General features: G+C 32.6%; 2 protein-coding genes across 2 annotated transcripts; both read right to left on the minus strand.

Annotated features, from left to right (window-relative positions):
- Positions 1 to 4,928: 4,928 nt before the first annotated feature.
- On the minus strand, positions 4,929 to 8,156 carry LOC145158590 (Mitochondrial substrate carrier family protein). Its single transcript, XM_079077484.1, has 8 exons — positions 7,855 to 8,156; positions 6,907 to 7,022; positions 6,720 to 6,777; positions 6,413 to 6,562; positions 6,056 to 6,263; positions 5,769 to 5,814; positions 5,511 to 5,631; positions 4,929 to 5,434 (listed from the first exon to the last, which is right to left on the minus strand). The coding sequence occupies exons 1-8, from the start codon at positions 7,955 to 7,957 to the stop codon at positions 5,133 to 5,135; spliced, it is 1,104 nt and encodes a 367-aa protein (XP_078933610.1). The 5' UTR covers positions 7,958 to 8,156; the 3' UTR covers positions 4,929 to 5,132.
- Positions 8,157 to 19,270: 11,114 nt separating this feature from the next.
- LOC145104143 (glycine-rich RNA-binding protein 3, mitochondrial-like) lies at positions 19,271 to 22,076 on the minus strand. Its single transcript, XM_079041427.1, has 6 exons — positions 22,008 to 22,076; positions 21,379 to 21,530; positions 21,225 to 21,293; positions 21,009 to 21,115; positions 20,554 to 20,855; positions 19,271 to 19,621 (listed from the first exon to the last, which is right to left on the minus strand). Exons 2-6 carry the CDS (start codon positions 21,512 to 21,514, stop codon positions 19,615 to 19,617), a joined length of 621 nt encoding a protein of 206 aa, XP_078897553.1. The 5' UTR covers positions 21,515 to 21,530; positions 22,008 to 22,076; the 3' UTR covers positions 19,271 to 19,614.
- Positions 22,077 to 25,241: the final 3,165 nt, after the last annotated feature.

Genomic DNA, 25,241 nt, shown 5'->3' on the forward strand with positions numbered 1-25,241 from the left:
CATTAAAAAAGAAATTTTATTCTGTTAATTCACATGGTTAAAATCACTTTTAAGTGGGGTGCACCCCACTTCTTCTACATTGGCTCCGCCAGTGTATATATTAAATACGTTGCAAACTCTTCTCATGGCCAACTTTTTATTGTCTTGGACGTGATTTGAACTTGAATCACTCGTGTTTACCATGTCCTCCTCCACAACCAACTATGTCATTAATAAGTGAAGACTACATTAATACCTAAATGTCACCAATTCTTACAAATCTTATTTTATTTTAGGAATTTTAGGAATTCTTACGTAGATTGTAAGGATAACTAAGATGGTCCGTCCCTTCTAGTATTAATTTAAATTATATTACTATCTGTGTATTTATTAAATTGTTAATTAAAATTATTTATTAATTTATAAATATATTAGTATTTTATATTACAACAATATGTATTATTACATTATTTATGTTATATTATTTCTATTAACTACAAATAACGAATATACATAAAATTTATAAGATATTTGTTGATATATCAACGAGATCACTTATATAAAGAGTGTTAGCATTTACTTGTAGCTTGTATAGTTATTACAAAAGGTGTATATGACACAAATGTGTCATGAGGTGTTTTCAAAATATCTCAAAACCGAAAAACCAACAGATTATATAGATTTTTAGGTTATCCGAACTTGTTTTTTTTCTTAATTGTGATTCAGTTAACCAAGTCGGTAAAATTTTCAGGGTTTTCCCTTTCAGTTACATTTCGTTGTTTTTTAATGTTATAAATGGTGACCATAAAAACCGAATTTTGTTATTTTTTTTTTACTTTTAAGGACGCTGTTAGGTTGAGAAAGCACATCCACCTTTTTTTTTATAAATAAATTGAAATTTCTTGAAATTCATCGGAGTCCAAATAGCAGCATCAAAACAAGTATTAAAATTACACCAAGGATCTTTTAAAAATACATAAGAAACAAGACTCATATCAATGCAAAAAAAAAAAAAAAAAAAAAAAAAAAAAAAAAAAACATATTTAAATATTTTATAATCAATCATTTAAAAATAAGGAAATTCTTTCATTTTTAAACTTACTGGAATCGAGACTTTCTATATCTTATTCTTCATAACTTTCAAAACTCCTTATAAAAAACTACATAAAAACTAATACTATAATTTGTTTATTGATCGTATCTTCATAACTTCCGAAGCTTCTAAAGGAAAAATTACATAAAAATCATTATATTTTATTTACTTTTAATAGTTTAACCAATATAATTCAATTTGTTGATGAAAGTCATTTGGGTTTGACTTTTTTTTTCTATGTAGACCACGTTGATCTATAGTAAATTACAATGATCACCATAGGAAAATTTGTCAAAGTTTAATGCCCTAAGTGAATTTTGACATTCAGTAATCTAGTAAAAGCACTAAATTTTGACAAAAAAAATATTTTGATTACTTTAACGTGATATATCATTGTATAACATGTCAGAATAGTCAGACATATAAATAATTGTCAAAGTTGGATAGCTTTAATTGACAAAACTGAAATATACCGAATAAAAAAATGGCCAAATAATAATATGGGTATTATGTAGGGGTGGGCATTTGGTCCAATCGGACTGAACCAATCCGGGACTGGTTTTCATAAAGTGGGTAGGGTATTGTTTATCAATATTCGTCTTACTAGATTTCGGGTTTTAATTGGTTTGGTGCCACCAGGTTTCCGGTAAAAAACCAGGACCGATCTGAAGGTTAGGACTTAGGATACAATATAAATTCCTAACTTGGCTAATCATAAGTAATTCAAATCAATTAAAAAAATTGGCAACCCCTTCATTGATCAAGAAAATGAAGAATAAAAAACAATAGATGCTAAGTGAGTAATTGGGTTGGAGATCTCGAGGAAACTCAAATAAGTTATTGTATTCTAGATATTCTTGATTGTTAGTTATAGAACTTTGTTAATATTATATGAAATTCATATTATTAGTTGATTTGTTACAAATAAATTAGTTGTTATAAGCTTGATTTCTATGGTTAGTTGAATTTTGTTGGATCTTTTTATTTGTTTTTAAGGTAGTGAAAAAGAATTTGTTGGTCCTACGGCTCAAGTTAACATCGATGACGATTCAAAATAAAAGATACGTCAAAGCCTACAAAACGAAGAAAAAAAATGGCAACAAAAGAGCCATTTGTTGGAAATCATTCGATAAAAAAAAAGTATGAACAATGTAAGTTTTGCAACGCTTTACTAAAAGTCTATCCAAACCAAAACAAGACTTCTAGGTTAGCCACACATGCAAATAGGTGCAAAAAAATCCGGCTAACAACGAAGATAAAAGTCAAACCAAGTTGAATTTTAATGACACAAATTGGGAGGCTAGTGTAACAACATGGAAACACGACAAGTCTAGAATTAAAAAATAAGGCATTATTAAACCTTCTCGTCGAAGGTGAACTGCCATTTAAGTTCATTGAAAACGAGGTCTTTATCGAATGCACCAACGCGCTTAATGGTAGGGTCGTCTTGTCATCTAGACATAAGATTTCTCATGGTGTAGCCAAGTTTTACATAGAAAAGAGAACAAAAATGCTTTATTTGAGTAACCCAAAGACCACAATACATTTGACAACAGACACTTGGACTTCTTATTGTTAAATGGTAATTTACATTGTGGTCACGACCCACTTTATAGATGAACATTGTGTGATGCACAAGAGAATAATAAATTTCAGGGAGATAGATAGCCAAAAGGAGAGAAAATTGGTTGACAATTACTCGATTGCATTCACGGATGAGGAATAAAAAATATCATGTTTATGACCGTGGAATTAGTAGATTGTATTCACTTCTAAGGACAAGGGAATTGATTTTTTGGCTAAATAGTTGCCCAATTTTTATGAAGGTGGAAATAATTTTCACATAAAGTGTGCATGACCCACATATAAAACCATATTATGAGGAATGGGCTAAAATATTGTGAGGGATGGGCTAAAATTTCAAAATCACCATGTCAAATGTGTCAAAAAATCGTAAAGTATATTAGACAATTGACACAAGGGATAATCAAGTTCAAAAAGGTTATGAAAGACCAAAGGGCTTTTAGCCCAGCTGTATCAGGTGTTGTCCTTCCTCCTTGAAGTTGAGGGTTCAAGTCTCGTCGGAAACATGGGTGGATTGAGGAGTAGTTTAGGATTATACTGTATTTGTTGTTCAAAAAAAAAGCTATGAAAGATTGTGGGTTAGAAATGAAAAAGTTTCTATGTGCTAACACCCCTACCCAATGAGACTCGACTATCGAGTTTTGCATAAGAGGAATTTTTTTTAATTGTGTTGCATTTTTTGTCATATTTTTTAAATTAGCATAACTCTTTCGTTTGAATTAGGAATGACATCATGTTTTTTCCCAACATGTAGTTAATTGTTTGTACTTCAGTTTAGACAATAATTTTAGACATGTAGTTAATTGTGTATCAAAGCTAAATTGTTTTTGTTTTAACATTATACACAATCTGTTTATTTTTTAAACTGTCATAACTCCTTCGTTTAAGGTAAAAATGACATGATTTTTTCCAACATGTATCTTATTGTTTGTACCTTATTTTAAACCACAACAGATCCTAGAAAAAGCTCGTATGCGTTCTTTAGTAACTTGAAAGTTGATTTCTATCGAGTATGGGTGTCACCACAGAAACATCTTCGTTTTTAACCTACAATCTTTCATATCTTTTTTGAACTGACTTATCTTTTGTGTCAATTATGTAACATGCCTTACGGCATTTTTGACACATTCAACACGGTAGTTTTGGAATTTTTGCTCATTCCTCAAGATAATGTTTAATATGCGGGTCATACATCTTATATTGAAATGTTTTCCACCATTGTAAAGATTTGACAAACTTTTAACCAAAAAAAAACAACTGTTTTGTCGTTAGAAGTGGTGTTATCCACGGTCATAGAAATGACTTCTTTTATACTTCATCCGTGAATGCAATTTAGTAATTTTCCGCCAAGTTTGTCTTCTTTATGGCTATCTATGGACCATTTGACAAGAGACGGTCAAGTAACCATTGACAAATGTATTGTGGTCTTTAGGTTATTTAAATATAGAAAGCATTTTTCTTCTCTCTTCTATGTAAAATTTGTCTACATCCCGGAAAATTTTATGTCTAGATAGCAAAACAACTTTACCATTAAATGCATTGGTGTATTCAATTAAAGCCTCTTCAACGAACTTAAATGTTAATTCGCCTACAACAAAAAGGTTTGATAATGTTTTGTTTATCCTAAGACTTGTCGTGTTTCCATGTTACACTTAGCCTGCTTTTTTTTGCATCTATTTGCATGTTTGCTTTTTTTTTTTGCACCAATTTGCATGTTTAGACTTTAGTTAAACCAGAGGTCTTACATTTTGCATACTTTTTTTTTCACATCATCATTCTCTACTATCTAAATTTTATCGAGCGATTTCCAACAAAACTCTAGTTTTGCCATCTAACCAATCCGGTTAACGGTTCTCATATTTTGGCTTCATTAGTTCCGGTTCCGAACCGTGTTATTTGTATTTTGCCCGCTTCTTATTAACAAAAAAATTGAATTTCTAACTAACCAATTTCTCTCATTATGTGCCACTTATTTTTCACAATATCCTTAAGAAATTTCTATCTCTTGTTTTATACAGCTACTCATAACAAGTTAAAAAAAACTAAAATATTAGAGATCTTGATTTAAGTATATAACAAAAAGTTCTTTCGTCTCGGAATATAAATGATATTAATATCCGTTGTTTTTCATTTTTCATTTAACAAAAGGAAATATGTGCATAGGAAAAAAAAATCTTTTTAAATTTTGACATTTTTTTGCTAGAATCAATACCTAACGACAAAATCACAAATAAACAAAGGGAACTAGATTCATAGGTTTAAAGAGTTGTAATAGAGCATATGTGTGAGAAATATTATTATAGTGAAGGAATTAGATGGTTTGATTAAGAATATTAACATTCACCAAAAAGGTGAAACTTGTTACTATTCACCAAAAAGAGTAAAAGTTGGTTGCCAACCCTATTATGGCCCACCAAAAAGAATTCACTTAGTTTAGTTTAAAAGTATTTTGCTATTCTCATTCTTCTCAGTAAATCTAATTTTGTTGCAAAGGAGGCTTACTTTTGTCTAATATTAAGCTAGTGACTGTATCTGTGTTTGGTGTCTTTGTCTCATTGAATTGGTCTCTGAGGAATTCAACAGCCATGAATGTAAGTGCAGAAGCTGGAACATACCATATCACCCGTGGAATGCTTCCTCTAAAAAACCCCTTTGCACCTTCAATCAACCATATTCTACGAAATGCATCCATCCAACCATTATATCTTACGATTGTGCCTTGTACTTGTAGCCTTGTTTTGATTACATCTAAAGGAGTTGTAAGATATGCACTAACACCTGTGCATGTTTTACATTCATCATGTTAATAAATCCTTCAAAACCATGTAATAAAAAATAATAATAATAATAATACCTCCAGCTATTCCTCCCAATACAAGCCCCTCAAAAGAACTATTGACATGGAATCTTGAATTAGGGAACCACTTTTGCCTCCCGTATTCTGTTACTTCTTTCAACGCTTCATAACACGTAACCTGCATATGTAAATAAATATATTAAGTGTCTTGTAGATTGATTATTGTATGTTTTATTGCCTGCTATTATTAATTAAATAGAGTACACTCGGATGAATAAAGAGAATAAGAGGTGGAAAATGGAATGACAAAACTACCATTAAACCAGCAAATGGGACATCCCTTGCAAGTGTAGACCAATACCTACCAATAAAACAAGAAAATAGTAACAAAAAAACAGGTCATTTCACATGGACTTAACGGAAAACGTGAAAAAAAAAAAATTACTTCAGGGACTGAAAAGGTTAATATTTCTTTTCAGGAACAATTCCATATTTCCATTCCATCAAGCAAAGCAAAACAAACAGGTTTTTTCAGTCATAAAAAGCACTAGCTAAAAGTGGAAATTTGAGGGGTGGTAATAAAATAAAAGTAAAAAGTATACCCTGCATATAGTCCCTTTGGTCCTTGATCTTTCCATATTGAACATCCAGCTTGAAACATTCCAGAATAGTATCCATACATACTCAAACTGGCATCAGATGCACCATCTTTCATCACAACTGAACTCCAGTATTTCTTTGTTCCTTGAACCTGCATACGTTGCTTAATCACCTCGCAAGGAACATATATAAAAGACCCAAGTGTATCTCCTGTTATGGTTTCGAGGAGATAAACAAAAACAAAACAAACAAATTATTTAATTTTATTTATTCTTCGTATGTATTAATTAATCGTATCTTGAAAGTGAAAGTGAATGGAAATTCATCAATTTGTCACAAAAACAAGAGTTACTACTTGCCTAAAGCACCAGCAATGAAATGGGCCCAATGACCTCCAAGATTCGGATGTGTTTCTTCAATCCACTTTTTGGTGGATTCTATGACACCAAAGTATGTTGCACCCGTTGCAAGAGATCCAGTTACCCCAGGTGCCACCCCTCTATAAAAACCTAACAATCAGGTAGATTTTTAGCAAAAGGGAAGATGTAAGAAAATGCTTAAAGTTTGCACATTGTGCCACTATAGGTCAGGAAAGGAGTCACATGTAAAAGCATATGATTCACACATAGAAAGGAAAAATAATAATTTTAAAGGAAGAGAATTCACCTCTTAAACCATCAGCACCCCAGACAGCTCTGACCATCTGTAATATAGTCTTTTGATTCTGATCATAGGAAAACAATGCACCAACATCACCAAGTTATAAAGTGTCAACATCCAAGAAAATGAACCCAAGTTATATCTTTCTTGTTCCTCGGAGTTTAAATTTGATTGTAAGAAAACCATAACAGACCTGGCTTTGAGTCAAAATGGCTTGACTTTGGATTCGAGTTTTCACGGTATCAATTGGGTGCATCATCCCTTCCCCAAAGCCACCAGCAAGGGCTCCCCATAAGAACTCTCTCCAAACTGAAATGTGTTAGCACATTACCATGAGAACTCTGTTTTTTCTAAGAGGTAAGAAGTATTTTGATTTTCAATCTCAACCACTTTGATAAAGAAAGTGTAACATCCTTTTAAAGCACTGCATATATGATAGTTATAAACTTATACTACCTTTGCATAATAGTAAGTGTCTTCAATTCACAGTTAGGTTGGGTAGGCTGCTTTTCAACTTCAAAAAATGATAAGGACTTAATCTAATTTTGGATAAAACTGATTACTACAAATAATACATACAATAGTCACATACAGTCGGCCTTTAGAATGCACAGAAGTTCAAATTAGGATTGGATTAGGGACATATTAGGTTCTTCTTCACCCGAGCTCAACTCGATGCACTTGTTCAATGGACAGGGTAACTGACAGTCACTTTCTATCTTAAATGACACAAAATTGAAAATCCTACACTTTTCTGCTAAACATGAGTTATACTTTGTCACGTAAATGCAATCTAAGTTCTTCATTGTTCATTCTCCAACTTTAGAATGCAATTACTATCATCTGATGCACAAATAACACCAATGCCTTCGGAAAGCAAGACTACGATATCTCTCCGTCTACATCATACACCAGTTTCATTATAGATCGGAACATTAAAACTCTAAAAATTAAAGCTAAATATCACACGGCTAACATTTTTCGATCTCAAACCAGTAACGAAGTATTTAAAATCAGACAACAACTTTCGAGGACTCATTTCAACCACAAATCTAATTTACCGCGCACGATTAGTTCAATTAGAATGCGTGAACAGGTTGTTAATCAAAACATTAAGATAGAGGACGAAGATTAAACTTGCCAAAGAATTGATTGTGTGGCGAGTTTGTTAAAACAATTGTTGCTGAAGATTTTGTTCCTTGAATTCCTTCAGAAGCTGTAGTGCTACTGCTGGTGACCGCCATGAAATCGAGCAGTTGCTTTTAGCAGTCCTTTCAACCTTTCGTTCGTCGGTTTAGGGTTTTAGGGTGGTTTTATGGAGGGGGTTTAGACAGAGGACGAGGCTCACGGAGATCGACGTTAGCCTCGAAATTTGAGGAGTCTCGTGTATTTCACGATATCTAATTCAGCGCTCTCTCCCCTCCCCTCATCGCAATGTATCAACTTTCCGCCCAAGAAAAATAATGGAATTTGTTGAGTTTACATTGTTTTTGGAAAAAAAACTCTTCAAACCTCTTATTGCTGCGCGGTGCAGCACACGCGCAGCACTTTCCATCTCGCAATTGTTTGTTTTTTAAAAGTATTCGGAGTCAAAAACCTCTGCGCGTGCTCTGTTTGGCGCAGCACTTGTACTGCCTCTTCCAACCTCTTATTTTTCTTTTTTTCTTGCTGTAATTTTGATTATATGTTGTTGAAATTTTATTTCATCTTTTTTTTCGTTTTTTTTTTGTTTATTCTTGTTGAATTTTTTTTTTTGTTTTTTTATATTCAATAATGATAATTTATTAATGAAATATCATTATTTTTTACTAAAATATCTTTATTTTTTGTTGAAATATCATTATTTTTTACTGAAATATCATTAATTGTTGCCGAAATGTTATACATTATTAAATTTTACGTATTAAAAAACTATTTTCGGTTTATAAAATTAGTTTATTTTAATTTTTTAATATCTGCAGCAGTATGCAAATGTTAAAAAAACAAGCACGCTTCTTATTACACTCTGCAGCCGTTTGGTCCACCTCTTCTACTGCAGAGGGTTGCAGAGGTGGTCCGCAGACTTCATAAATTTTTGCTTCAGAAAATCAAACAGCACCTTAGTATTAGAGTAAACTAGATTACGAGCGGCGTAAAACGGAGAGAACATGTTAAAATATACATATAAAGGTATAAAAAAGTCGGTACTGTAAAAATAGATAAAGTAACAGAAACAGATTTAGTATTATTGGTAATATTGAAATGTCTGGGAAAAAAAAAACAATGAAACACTTGAATATTTATAATCGTTGAAGAATCTCTTTGTAGACATAACTTTTTGTTTTATTAGTTGGACGACCTTCCTCGTCATATATGATTACTTTCAATCCTTTTTCACTTGTGACACGAGAAACAAAAAACATATAACTGACAATGAGTGAAGACGGGTCTACGTAAGTATAATCCAACATTTGATACTTATTGCCATTGACTTTTGTTAATGACCATAACAAAATAAACAACTATGGGGAATTGCCTCAGCTAAAAACGGAATGAGATTCTTTTATTAGACGGAGTTAAATTCATGTAAGGTATATAAGTAGTCTCGTTGAAGAATCTAGAATATATGATTCAGGCTTCAATGACGTGTCTTCCAATCCTAACAATATGTAACCTAGTAGGCTAGTACCATTGCATAGTCCTTTGGTTTGTTCGATATTACCAAGTAACACGACTGGAACACCTATTTTTAGTGTAAGTTTATGGTTGGAAATTCTAGACGCCTTAAAACCATTCAACACAACTAAAGAGTAGATTGATTCCTCAAAAAAATCTGATAAATCTATCTCACATAAAGAGTTTGAATTCATATATGTTTTCCCTTCATCTTTCATCAATCCTAAAATGTAGTCATTGGTAGCATCGAATTCTTCATTTGTAGGTACCAAAATAGCTTTATCTTGAAAATATGATGGATCATCAAGATGGTTTTCAAATGATGGATAAATGGTGGATACAATTGAATGAATATGGTCACCTGTAGAGCGAACAACAACGTCTTCTGGAAATTCAACTTCAACTTCACCATCATTAGGGCCACCAGTATTACCTTCAGTAATTTTAAGAATCTACTCATCAAATTTTTTTGTCTCATCCAAATCATTAGTTAGACAACCAAACTAAAGCCTCATGTTTACGGTTAAACATAAAACTTTACATTCACGCCATAACTCAACAAGGGAAGCTAAACAATTTACGATATATCTAAATAATCAAATGCATATCAACTCGATAACATTAATTGAAAATGTTCAAGGTTTAACGTTGGAAGTTTGATGTACAATTTAGGAATTGATTTTAGATTTATTATAGTTCAAAGTTCATTGTCTGTTTTGGATGATTACTCAAATTACATTTGCTAATCTCAGTGGGGGTCACTAATATGGTTGATGGTCTGATCTTGGTCGATGTGATGTGTTCTTCTCAATCATGAAATCAATGTGGATAGTTCGCAGACCATGTGTTGAGTAACACCTAAGTGAAGCATTTTAACACATTTAGAACAACATAAATCCATTAACTTGCATGGGATAGTTGGGTAGGGCCAATCAACTATTACAGGAAGACCTTATTACAGTAACTTAAGAACATTAGGTTATGAATATGCAACATTGTTTTGTATATTGATCACATTCTTTCTGGTAAAAAAATATTTCAAATGTTTCCTGGTAATGATCATTAGAAAGTACAAAACATGTCAAATAACATTTTAGCTTTATTACATCTCAAAGTTATTTCATATGCTATTTTGAGAGCATTTAAATGGTGTGTAAGCTACTAAAATGAATAAAGATTTTGAAGAAATTGGGTTAGTCAAAATTGGGTTTTTCTTTTTCTTGTTCGGGTTGTCATATGAGGATTTTATCATTTTCCAAAAAGATTTATCCACATATGTTCATCAAGGTAGGGATTCAAGGAATCTACATGCAGTTAAAGATTTCCAAAAAAAAAGTTATTTTTTAAAAGTACGATGTTATTAATGAATTTTTTTTTGCAAAGTTCAACGTTGTTAATGAAATTTGCTTCCAGAACACTGTCCTGCAAATGAGCTTCAATGTTGGAAAACATGAAACGTTTTAATATCATCTAAAAATATTCCAAAATAATATTTTTTTAAGTACAATGCCGTTAATAAACCTTTTTTTTTTTTTTGCAAATTTCAATACTAAAAACAAAATTTCCCTAGAAATTTGTCATATTAATGACCTACTGATTAACATTTAAATTTATATATTACATAAATGGTTCACTTGTGAACAAAAATACATAAATGGTCCATATTTGAAATGTTTTTGACATAAATGGTCTATATGCGAAAGAAAATGAAATGTACTTTCCATTAACAAAATGTTTTCAAAAAAATCCTATTTTTGAAACTACGATGCTATTAATGAATACGAAAAAATAACACTTTTCTAGATTAGCCAATAAGAATACGAAAAAATCCTTTTTTGAAACTACGATGCTATTAATGAACTTTTTTTGCAAAGTTTAATGTTATTAATGAATATTTTGTTTTCCAGAAGACAATCCTTTAAATGATCTTCAATATACAAAAAATGTAACTTTCCATAACAACTAAAAATAAATCAAAAAAGCTCATTTTTTTAAGAGTACAATGCTATATATGATTTTTTTTTTCAAAGTTGAATAATAAAAGCAATTTTTTCCAGAAAAGGTCATAATATAAGGTTAAAAGAGCATATTGTAAAATACTTATGGATCTATATGAGCAAGAATTAAACATTTCCATCAATACCCAAAAAGGCATATAAATCATGCCTCATTCTGTAATTAATTTCAACGCCCCACAATGTGGAATCCTCTCAGTGACAGCATTCCATAACTCAAACCACATTAGATAATCAATATGAAGAGAAGCTGCAATAAAATATAATAATTGTCACCATCTTATACAAATATTATAGATTATTGGGGTGTTAGATAGCGTAATAACTTGCCAACAAAAAAAAACCAACACCTTGTAGACATCACCTGTACAACATTTAATAAATATACAAAAAAACATTATATAAAATAAACTATGGTTATGATATCTCTTCTAGGGTACATATGATTATTGAAATTAATGCCAACAAAAATCTTCAATATTTAAGTGGCTCTAAATACAACTACCCTCCAGTTTTAGGGCCCTTGACTTCACCCCACTCCCAAGGAAAAACGGTCCCTCAAATACTTTAAAAAAACCTGAAAGATTAAAATATACACACAAAAAGATGAAAATGATAAAATGAACTTTCAAATATAACAACAATATTTTATAGACAATACTACAAACAAGCTAGAAACATGCAAATAGAGTCGAAAGAACATCATAATTAGATTAACACCATACACTCATTTAGTCTTATCTTTCTTCTTCCATTGTAGGAGTTTATAAAACATTTTCTATTGTATGATGGATTTCTGAATTACTTTTTTGAGATATGTGAGGTTGCAAAGAATGGAACAACAAAGAAATGGTATGGATAGGTAATCGTAAATGCAGGATAATAGAATAAGTAATTCCATTCCAGAAACATGTTTGTGAGGCATGGAATGGAACAATGAAAATTTCATACGATTTTTATGTTATATATTGCAATTTAAATTATAAAGATAATCATTCACATATCTTTGTTTAGTTATTATTATGTAATTAAAAATGGTTTATATTGCAACTTTTATACTAATATCTTCTCTTATTGCTGAGAAAACCTTGATACTCACAATGTTACCAACCCTATTTTCAAGAGTGTAGGGTGTACCCATTTATCATTGAGAAAGTAAACCCAGTAAGAAGATTCAAACCAGTTAAACGAAAGAATAAGGTTGTGCAAGATTCTTACTATGCTTCTCGGCATGCCCAGACAACACAAGTTAACCAAAAAAAACTGCTAATTAACCAAAATTAATCAATTTCAAACATTTTCCAATAAGATTTATCGATGTAATCTGTTTACATGATATACTAAAAATTTGTCTTTTCTTTGCTATTGAGTCTAAAAGATGTTTTTTTATAATATTAAAAAAGGATAAGTGAATAACTTATTTCTGAGAGCCCACATTGTATTTTTAAAGATGTTTTTTACAATAAATCAAAACACATATCACTACTGGGTTTTGCTGAGTTGTAGAATATGTGGATCACTCAATGGTATAAGGGTTTAAATTCCATCTCTAAATCCAGGAAGGGATCGAATGGGTAAAGCATTATAGATATTGACTCGAGTATATCTTTCATTCACGACCTGGTAAGCCACAAAAAAAGCATTGACTAAATGAATATACAAAATGTAAAAATAAAAAAGAAAATCGACATATACAAATTCACTACCTAGTGGACATATCTTCCAAATTGAAACAATGGATGAGAGGTAGCGGTGCTGCTGTGTCCATCATTTTGCTCTCCAGATATCTATAACTTAAAAAATCAAAATCAACAATACAGATCATAAGAACAAAAATCGAAGCAAATTCATAAAATGTAACCATTATGGATTTAAACTTAAATCGAAAGGTTTTATAGATTGGAACTTCATAGTTGAAACAGAATAAAAGAAACATAATATAAAACGTACCCAAAATCGATCTAAACTACGACCAAATTAAATTAGAATCCAAAGAAATTTATCTCAATATCATTCCTATTTCTTTAATGATGATCGAACACAAGACTAGTCTACACAGATCAAAGCCGACATATATTCTATTTCTTCTTTACCCATTTTCTTCCCCTCTATAAAACTTAGGTTAGATAAATTATGTAAAGAAAAAATGGAGAAATGGTAGGGGTACTGGTAACGAGGGATGGGGCGGGGCATTTTTTCATTTTATTTTTGATGAGATTCAATTATCCTTAATAGAATTCCTAATTTAATTCATTTTATTTTTGGTGAGATTTAATAGTTATTAATAAAATTCCTAATTTAATTCATTTTATTTTTGGTGAAATTTAATTGTCATTAATAGACTTCCTAATTTAAAACATAATATATGTTTTATAAAATTTATGGACAAAAATAAAAGGGTTGACAAAGATGATGTCAGCAAATAATCCAATGGTGGAATATATAGGATTCAATCAATGACCCTGATTTCTTCAAGTTAGAATTAAAGGTTCTCTTTTAATAATATTTAGATATTTTTGGTGAAATTTAATTATCATTAATAAACTTCCTAATTTAAAACGTAATATATGTTTAATAAAATTTGTGGACAAAAATAAAAGGGTTGACAAAGATAATGTCATCAAATAATCCAAGGGTGGGATATATAGGATTGAAATGCAATCAATGACTCTGATTTCTTCAAGTTAGAATTAAAGGTTCTCTTTTAATAATATTTAGAGATTCCAAAATGGTTCTTAATTCTCATGGTTTACAAATTTTTTAATTGTAACATTGGATTTTCTTGTAATTTTATTTTGTTTCGATGGTCTTATCTGTTCTATCTAAAATATTATTTTGCCTTTCATTAATTTTTAATTTATTTTCATTAATAAAATATCAAATAATATATCACATAATAACCTTGTTTTCATAAAATAACCTTTATAACCAACGTTCTCGAAATATTTACTTTCAAAATACATTATTATTTTAAAAAATTTCTCATCTGTTTAGGTAGCGTTTAGCAAATAAACTTGATGGAATAGAACTGGACCGGACAAAGAATTTATATAGAGTTTGGTAATTGCAAGGTGTGTCAAACTCAATAAATGATAGGGGTACTGTAGACTCTAAAGTCTAAATACACAGTTTCAATGCACTAAAAATTAGTACAAAGCAAGCAGGGTCGATCCTTAAAGACACAGAAACAAAAGTCTTTACCTTTTTTGCACAAAGCACTTTAGTGACAAAAAGGGGATTTATATGCAAAATTTGAAATAATGTAAATAATAATATACTTTGAAAACATGCAAAAAACTAAATAGATTTGTAAATAAGTTGTAGAAATGGTTCTAGTTCTAGTTTCCAATGTTGTCACTTGTCATTTAACTTGATTATGAAAACAATTCATGATTGTTATTCTAAGTTGGTACTGAAAGATATTAACACTCTCTAATACCTCTCGCTTGCCAAATTATCTAACCAAAACACACTATTTGACGAGACCTAGCTTTAATAATTCAACCTAAACACGCTCTTAGATTGTATTGAAAATTTGCATTCAGTGTTGTACAAGCTTCCCAATAATGTTTATTTCTTCTCATACATTCGGAAGTGTTAAAATATGTGACATGTGCTCTACAACAAGAAAACTTATTGTTTGTTACTAATCATTAACTTTATAGAACGATTAGGTGCCCTAAAAGTTGATTAACTACACAAGAATTCAATTCATATAAGTGGTCAATCAAACATAAATCAAATTCAAATATTATAGTTTAAACAAGAACATAATCACTAGAATAGAATCATAAATCAAATATCAAGTCATATGCTTCAAGTTAAACAATTAACATGTCTTGAACAAGAACTAGAAATTAGGGTTTCTTAGCCACACATGGCTAAGAACAAATCAAACAAAAATATAGATTTGGAATTGTTTAATTCTTACAAATGGAAATCAAAAATGTTTTCAATGATTTGGTATCTTCAAAAGCTCCAAAATGCCCATTGTTGCTCTCAAAACCGTATGTTTGTGTAAAATGGTCGATTTCCTCCTTTTTAGCACCACAAGTAACTGCTCACTTGCTTGCCTCAAAGACCATCCATTTTTTAGCATGGCCATGTGTTTTGACCATGGCCATGTGTTTTTGAATCAAGGCCAAAAGGCCCATTGTTGCTCTCAAAACCGTATGTTTGTGTAAAATGGTCGATTTCCTCCTTTTTAACACCACAAGTAACTGCTCACTTGCTTGCCTCAAATACCATCCATTTTTTTAGCATGGCCAAGTGTTTTGACCATGGCCATGTGTTTTTGAATCAAGGCCATGCTTTTTGCTAAAACTCAAATCAGTCTTCAAACTTAGCTTCGGTCTAGCTTCACCCAGAGGCATGTTGCTCAAATATATGATGAACATAACAAACATAACCCGTATCAGTGTGACACAGACCGTGCTTCAAACGTGGTTATTCGTTATGATGAAATGCAATGACTCGGGTTGTGTCTTCAAGTTCTCTTCCGTGACACGACTGGTCCATCTTCTCTTTATGCTTCAATGCTTCGTGCTCCATCATCCAAGCTCCATGCTTGCCTCTGTAGCTCCAATGCTCTATGCTCCATAATGCTTGCAAACTAAATCAGAAGATAGTGAACTACCAGACATTCTAAATAAAATATGCAAGTGTCCAAATAGCTAACTAACAAGAATTTGGACGTAAAATACAATGGAAAGACAAAAATAGATGTGCAAAATAGGTGCATAAAATGCACTTAACAGTAAGACTGAAACAAAACATAACAAATTATTTGATTCCGTTTTGAAACAGTAGAACCAAGGATGAGCGTGGGATGAAACTGGTACCGACCAGTACCGTTTTTGATTTTCCGAAAACCGAATTTGATCCAAAGTCAATCCCTAGGACCGAACTGAACTAACATTACTGGTACCGGTACCGGGAATTGTAGTCCTCTCAGATATTTTCAAGTACTTGTCTGATACATCAAAAGTTATATCGTATCCTAAATATCTAAGCGAAGCCACATATTTTTGTATACCACATTACCACTAAAGCCCATTCTACCTCTAATATCAGGTTTTTGTTTAAAATAATGATATCCCGCCTCTAAAACATTACTAATATGTGAGAATAACGCCATATTTAGATGGAATCAATGTTCGAATGTCTCATCATTATAAAGACAATTCTCGGCAAAATAATCACGTACCAATAGTTCATGTACGACTTGGCAATCTTGATTGACAACCGCTCTTATACGCAAAACATTTGTATGTTCTTCATTGTCTATGCGTTGCACAACATTAAAGAACGTTGAGATAAATTTCCCACCATCATCCGAATCAAAATTTGTAAAAAGTTTCATCTATATGATATATAGAGGGTATAAAGAGAAGAATGATTTGAAAATCTGGTAGTTGAATGTTGTATTTATATAGGTAAATTTTAGACAAAACTGCGAAAATGGTCAATGTTGTATGCATTTTTTCTGAGTTTTGGTTCAAACTCCGACTTTTCTGGCTTCGTGGTCCAGTTTCGTTGTAGAGTTAGTCAATCGGTAAATTGAAATGACTAATATCCTTGGGTATTTATTTTATGTTTTTTTTTTCGTTTTTTAAAATCTAAATACTTATTTATTTATTTTAATGATTTAAAAATAAGAGGGTCTCTCTCTCTCTCTCATGACTATGTTGTGTGCTCCCTTTTATAATCTCAGTGACACTCCCCTTCTTATACAAATTTCTCTCTGACTTGTGATTTGATTTTGTTGATTGTTATATTATACGAATTACAAGGCTTTTTTCTTTTTAATATTGTTTAGGTAATCTGTTCATGCATGTCCACGTCTATCTAGATCAATTTTCTCCAGAACAAGTAAACTATTAAACTTAAAAGGAAAGAGGATAACAATGCACTCCAGGTGCTCGATGAAACACGAAAGAAAGGTACATTCGCATATTGCAACAAAGAGGAGAAATTAATTGTCGTTGATCATCAATATTTTACCTGCGTGAAAGCAGGCTCACAAAGGCGAGGTGAAGGAGTAATCTCAGAGTGTGTGTTTAGGAAGAACACTATAATATATATATATATATAGGGAAAGGATCAAATGAGAACATCTAAAAGGTTGAGAACGCGAGAACAGTTCTTGACCAATCAATATATAAGGGCATATAAGTAATTGCATATTTTAATTAAATTAAAATAAAATAAAATCTATCAAATTCCCTTAAATTTAGGATCAGTTACCAAAAAAGGAGATATTTGATTTTTTATTTTTCTTATTAATGAAATATAAAAAATATTTTTATCAAAAAAAATTAAGACTAAAAAAATTTAATTTTTTTTCTTAAATTTTTTTTTCTCATATTTTACGGTTTTTTTTTTCAAAAAAATTAATAGAAATCCAACCCCAAATCAATACATTTGTATTCATAAACGATTTTTTTTTTCAAAAAAACTAATACTACTTCAATCACAAATGAATACATATCAATTTACAAGTAATCCACTTCCTTTCTTTTAACCAACTGAAAATAAAAGGGGTGTAAAAATTATCATTTCTTCATAAAAGAATACATTTAATCATAAATAAATACACTTATTCACACATGATTACATTGCTATTTACAAATGAATACATTGTTATTAACAAATGAATACCCTGGTATTCACAAATGAATAAAACAATACCTCTAATCATAAATAAAATACACTCATTCACACATGATTACACTGCTATTTACAAATGAATACATTGTTATTAACAAATGAATACCCTGCTATTCATAAATGAATACCCCTCTCACGCATATCATCAAACAGCTTATGTGCACAACCTTTTACCTTGAATCTGATTACAACTTTGTGTAGCTATCTCTTCCATCAATTGTAAGGGTTGCCACTTGAGCCTATCGAGTTCTGCCAAATCAAACAAGAACAAAAAAAAATAGCCTATCGATTCTGCCAAATCAAACAAGAACAAAAAAAAAAGAACCCTTACCTATTTTTGAATCGTTGTTGGCCTTCTCGATAACCAAACAACCCAATATCGGGGCTTTGTCACCGGAAACCAATGGCAGACCCCACATCCCGCTGCTTCCATTTTCTTTTTTTCTTCTCTTCGATCCATCCAATCACCAAAGGTGCCCCATCTTTGATCCACCGAGACCGACAACCCACCCCTCGCTGCCTCCTCCTTTCCTCCTCTTCAGCCTCGTCGACCACGGAGACGCTCCCCTCGTCATCACGACGGTCGACCACAGACGTCGCCGATTGCCTTCACTTCCTTCCTACGTCTTTCATCGACCTGTTATGTAGGCTGCGTAGATGGATAGTGATGGTGCAATGGAGGAAAGATTAAACCAAAAACGCATCGAGGTGGAGACTTGCGATGCTCCGATTAGGATTGATTCAAACGATGTGCGATGGAGAGAGGCTGAGGGAGGAATTGATTAAAACCTAGGTATAGAGAGAGAGAAAGAAATGAAGTGGGGGACAAATAATTTGAACGACAATATGATATGTGATTGAGAAATTATATGAACAAGTTAAAATTACAATTACCATTATAGCCTTGTGACCTTTTACAAGTTACACTTTAATACCTATGGTTTTAGAAACGTAAATGACCCGTTTGATAATAGCCTCAGATCTGAATATTTTGATGGTCCAGATCCGTTCTCGCGTTCTCAACCTTTTAGGTGTTCTCATTTGATCCTACTCCTATATATATATATATATATATATATATATATATATATATATATATATATATATATATATATATAAAGAGAGAGAGAGAGAGAGAGAGAGAGAGACCTTCTATTGTTTTAATTATTAAAATGTTAAAATAGATATTAAAAATACAAAAAAAGGGGGTATAATAGTCTTTTAATTTTCAGATGGACCATTTTCACGTAGAAACTATGCCTAATGGACAATGAAGCCAAAAAAATCAAGGTTTTAATTAAACCTCGAAAAAAATACATCATACATGTACTATTTTGCAGTTTTGTCTAAATTTTATTTAGAAAAAAAAATTCAAAAATTTGACCGTTCAACGGTCCCTTTCCCTCCCATTGGTCGTGGTTTACCGTCCTCCCCACCACAATTCTCCAAGACAACAAAGTACCACAGAGGGTCGGGATAGTGTTCATCTTCGTTGTTTGTTGTCACATAGACCCTGACGAGCTTCGTGCTCTGTATTCCGTAAGGTCTAACAATGATGGTTTTTAGCATCTATGAAGAGAGGGAGAGGTTAATTTTAGCTGGGTCTATTTAACAAACTATAAATTATAAATAATAAATACATGATGGAAACAAATAATTAAGACTAAAATAATCATTAGGATATAATATAACGACTCAAAACAAAATTAAACCACAGTTGCAGTGATACATTTGAAAAAAAAAATGAACTTTGCTTAAAAAAAAAGTAAAAAACGAAATGAACCATTTTTATAATTTACTCTTTTTTATTTTTTTTATAAGAAAAAAGTTATTAAGAAAAGAAATTACAAAAGACATTGTATAACTGTTGAGTTACGTGTTCTTAGATTTTGAGAATACCTTTCTTGCGTTTTTCATTGAAAGAATTAACAACTTAATCCAAACTCGAGATGTATATGATTAAACATAATTCAAAGTAGTTTTTTGGCATTCCATGGAGAATAATAGATATATTTATCTCACTTTTCAGAGGTTAGTATATTTTATAATTTGTTAGTTTTTTTGGGCGATGGGTATATTTATCCCGTTACATATTAGTGATTCCTTTTAATTAGAGTGTAATTCCACATAATCAAATCATTCAAAGCTTTTGAATCGGTTGTAACTTAACACTTTGACCCAGTTTTACATATCCTTATTAAACTTTGCTAATTGGAAAAACTGTATATCATTATTTGCCCATTCGTATTATCTGCGGAAACTAACTATAATAAATAAGTAATTGCAAATGCCCAAGATTCAAAGACTGTTGTATTGACCATAAATAACATGAGCTCAAATCTAAGCATATTTATCAGAAACAATCAAAATTGTTATAACCTCTTGACCAAAAATTTAAAGAAAAAAAGAATTAATTACCTATTTATTTTAGACCATATGACCAACAAGTAATTAATATCGGTCCAGTAGAAAACACAGTTCAAGCCTCAGATGCATCTCACCTGCCACCATCACCACTGCTGACATTGCTGTCTCCATCATAATAGCCACCAGCATTACCACCATAGCCGCCACTACCATAACTATTTCCACCATAACCACCACTGTTAAAACCATCACCGCCACCCACACCACCTGCAACACCAATGTTCTGACCATCAACGCCAAAACCACCATAGGCCCCACCACCATAACCACCTCCACCATAACCACCACCAAAGCCTCCACCTCGGTAACCACCACCACCACCCACTTGTGGCCTATCATTTGCATAATTCACTTTAACCACTCGGCCATGCAACTCCTGTGGAATAATCAGCAATCAGTATTCTCTTTTGACTTAATGCAGAAAGAACGACTTAATAGACAACACTTTTTTAATCATCAACAGACTTTTTCATTAATACATAAAGGTTTTAAAGAGCAAAAAAAAAGGAGAGAGAAAAAAGATGATTACCCTTTGATCCAATGCCTGAATTGCAGCAGAAGCAGCCTCAGTATCAGTGAAAGTAATAAAGCCAAAACCCCTAGATCGACCAGTTTCACGATCCACAATAACCCTAGCTGAAAACAAGAACAAATTTAATCACTTATTGCAATAATTTCTACTACCAAAATTCCATATAAACACAAATGCTTGGATTGGATTATTGGAAATTAACATGAATAATACCTTCTTGGACATTCCCATATGCACTAAAAGCTTCTCTCAAGCTCGTTTCATCTGTGGCATAAGACAGGCCTGCAAAAAATAAAGTTGATGGAAATATCAAGATCGACTTCACAGAATCACAAATTTGATATTTCAGTTGGGAATTTGAAATTACCTCCCACAAATAGTTTTGACGATGACATGCATCGTATCACTTGAAAAATAGATGGGTTAGCTGCCGATAGTTCATGATTGACCTGCTTACTTACAGTCTGCCTTACCATGTTGCCCATTTTGTTGAAGAAAGCCATGGTTGTAAGTTAAAACCTAAATCCAGCAAAACAGAGGATCAAAGAAGTTTCGCTATATAACATATAACAAAATGATGAAGTTTTTGCAGTACGTTGGTCAAATTCACTATCTTTTGTAAGTAATTTTCAATCTTGACACGAAATACGATAGACATTATCTTCATGAATCATACTAACTCTTAGGAATGTTATAAATAAGACTGAACTCCATGATCAATAACAATTTTGCAAAGTACACGGTAAAAGTTCTTAAATAGGCAAAGTTCGTGGATTAATTTTCAAAATCAAAATCAGAAAGAAACCTATCCCTCCTCGCTAGCCAAAAGATCCAATCCATCCACGTTTTGATTTTTGTATTCTTTAAAACCACTTCTATTTTCATTTTCAAACGAACCAAGAGTAACAGTAAAAATATATATATAATGAAAAAAACAAACGAACCAAGAGTAACAATGAGCATATAGACAAATGCAATAACCAAATCAAAACATACATTTGATTCGTTGAGCTTCCTACTGCGTGTTTATGATTCAGAACCCTAAAATGAGGGTTTATGGGATTTTCAGGAAGGGTTTTTTATTTATAGATGTTGGATCGGAGTTGGGGAAGTATGGGCCGTCGGATGGGATGTTCAGGCTTGTGACGTTGGGCTTGGACCGCAAGATTTTGAAGTTTTGAACATCTCGGCTATAAGGCAATGACCCGGTGTGATGATCGGTTCACGGGTCAACCGCTACCGGTTTATGGTCTTTTTCTATTTTCATATATTTTGACTTTTTACATAATGCATACACATATAAAACCAATAATTTGATGTCCACAAAGTTTAAACATTGAAAAAACATATCAAAACATGTTATAGATCAATCTAAACATAATAAACAACCACATAGAGTATAAATAACAAAAAAAAAAAAACATAGTTTTAGACGGATCCAAACGCGTCACAACCAAACCAAATCATGGATCTTGAGAAATTGGAGTATTATAAGCATCGATCTCGCGGTCACTTAGTAATTGAAATTCACTATCAACTTCATGATCAACATGGTCACCTTGTAATTGAGAAGTCGTTTCGACACAAATGGTTCGATCCGATCCGTATTTGTATCCAAGCCCTATTAAAACGTGTCAATCCGGTTTTAACCGGTTCAACACAAACGGTTCGACCGCAGTTTAGGGGAAACTCGACCGGTTCGATCCGGTCCGTATTTTACAAAAAATCGTTCTCAATTGACCCAGGTTCTACTCCGGGTCACGGTCCAATCGGTTGAACCGGCCGGGTCGGCCCGGGTTTTAAAACATTGTTATAAGGAGTAATTAACCCTCGAGTTTTGATAATATACGTTCCAGACGCCGCTTAAGTAAATTTGTTTGAGACTAGGGTGTTTGGCTAACCTTTAAAAAAAAAGTATTTTAACTTACCGACATAAATTAAAATAAGTGCTTTGATAGACTGTGTTGGTGAATTGTTTCATTAATTGTATTTAAGTGTAATAGATTGACATGTTTACCAAAATTAATCTTGCTGAATACTAAACAAGTAAGGAATGTGTGGAGTGCATACTTGTTTAAGTTTATTCAAAATTCAAAGTAGACTGTCATTTAGAGGTGAAGCCCCTAAACGAACGGGGTTTGGGGGTAGAGCCCCTGGCTGGGGTTGAGTTGGAGATAAGTCAGACATAAAACTGTTTTAGGACGGTTTTATTCGTTGCTAAAACTGTTTTACCCGAATTTATTATCGTCCCTGTTGAACCCGAATTTATGACGGTTTTATTGGTTGCTAAAATTGTTTTAGGACAATTTTCAGACATAAAACTGTATTGTGACAGTATTATGATAATAGAAGTACTTAAGCAAATTTTGATCAAATTCTTGTAACACCCGATTCAAGGTACTTTCATTCTTTACCCTTGGTATGTAAATATTTTGCATATTTGGTCCCTAGGGGGGGCAGTTTTGCCAATTTCATAAATCATGGGAGTACACGGGGCGTACTTCTCTTATGCGGGGCGTACGCATGCAGGGGACAAACCCTAAAATTTAGGGTTTGGACCCTATTTAAACAACTTAATGAGCCATGATCCTCTCATCTCTCAGCCTCCATTACCCTTTGAGTACCATTTCGAAACCCTAGCCCCTCTTGAGGAGATTTCACCCTCTTGTGTGTGTTTTTAGTGTGTGTTGGTGAGATTTGAGGAAGAAGGAGCCTTAATCAAATGAGAACTTGTAGATCCAGATTTCTCACATCATTTCCAGCTTCATTGAGGTATAAAGCTTGGAACTTGCTCCTTGTATGCTTAGATCAAGGAAGAACTTGCTCATTGAGGTATCCGATGCTTTCAGTAGTACAGGCCCAATTCTACCTTTCACGCCATCTTCGTTGCCCTCACCATTTGCTTCGTGCATGCCAATTGTACACAATACGAGACTCAATAGACATTCGAATAAATGATTCCACCTCAAATCCACAACTAAACAATGAACATGAAGAAAGGTTAAATCAGACATTCTAATGCTATACAATTCTAACTATCATATGTACAATTATATAGCATACACTAAGCAATTAGTAATGTCAGATTCAATCTCATAAGAATGAACTCATAGGCTAAAGGCATCACAAATCAGGCAACACTGTCACAACATTACTGCAGGATCCTTAGCTTACCACTAGCTAGCATGCAATTCTATGAGCTCATAAAATATCAGCTATGCACTACTCATATTATAAATTGAGGTGTTTTGGGAAACTACCGCTCGAGGTTTGGTAGATTATACACACTGCTTCATTGGGCTTTCATCCTGTAAAAATCTTCATTTCTTTGATAAGTTTTTATTAAAATCTTCATATCCTTAGTTTGAGTTTGTAATTACCCACAGGTTCATCCAAATAACTCAAACCAAGGCTCTAATACCAAATTGTAACACCTCAAAATTTAAACCATTTTTTTTCATTTTTATATTACCAACATAAGGTTTCACAAACCAAGTCAACAAAAACACAAGCGTCTAACAACAAACATCATCACAAAATATCAGAGTATCTCAAACTATCTGGTAACAAATCTCCCAGCTAGTGTGTACAATCAGACCTTATTACCGCGGTCTTCAGAAGTACTTGAAACACATAAATCAACAATTGTAATGTAGCACCTGTTTCCTGGTATGTATTTTATTTAAGTAATGTTGCATTTTTTGGCCTAGGACTCGGCGAGTTGAAGGCCCAAAAGGTATAAAGTTGCTAACTTGCTTGTTCATTTGCTAGATCCCATTTTGTGGAGATTTAGGGCTTTTATAAGCCATTTTAGGTAGCCAACCATGAATGCAAGCATGGTTGGGGACAAGGCTTCGGATCTAGGTCCTTTGAGGGGTCACAAGGCAGAAAGTGGGTGCTTTTCCACCCAAGGAAGACTCCATGCAACCCAAGAGCTTGTTTTAGGACCTTTTGGACTCAAAGTCCCATGCATGCACGTAAAGTTTGTAACTTTACGTGCTAGGACGATTGTAGGAGCCTAGATCTATCTTTTGGTCAAGAGTTGTACATCAGAAATCGAGGATTTAGGGTGTGGATGTGACCAACTCGGCGAGTCCGTTCTTGGGACTCGACGAGTCCAAGGCTTTGAGTCCCATATATGTTGAGGGTCAAAAGGACTCAGTTGGGTGTTAGTAGGGTGGTAGCAGGACATAAAGAGTGACCCAACGCATTGGACTTCATTTTAGACCT

This window comes from Lactuca virosa, chromosome 1 (assembly GCF_052849685.1).
Source record: "Lactuca virosa cultivar CGN04683 chromosome 1, Lactuca_virosa_CGN04683_v6, whole genome shotgun sequence".
NCBI classification, from domain to species: domain Eukaryota; kingdom Viridiplantae; phylum Streptophyta; class Magnoliopsida; order Asterales; family Asteraceae; genus Lactuca; species Lactuca virosa.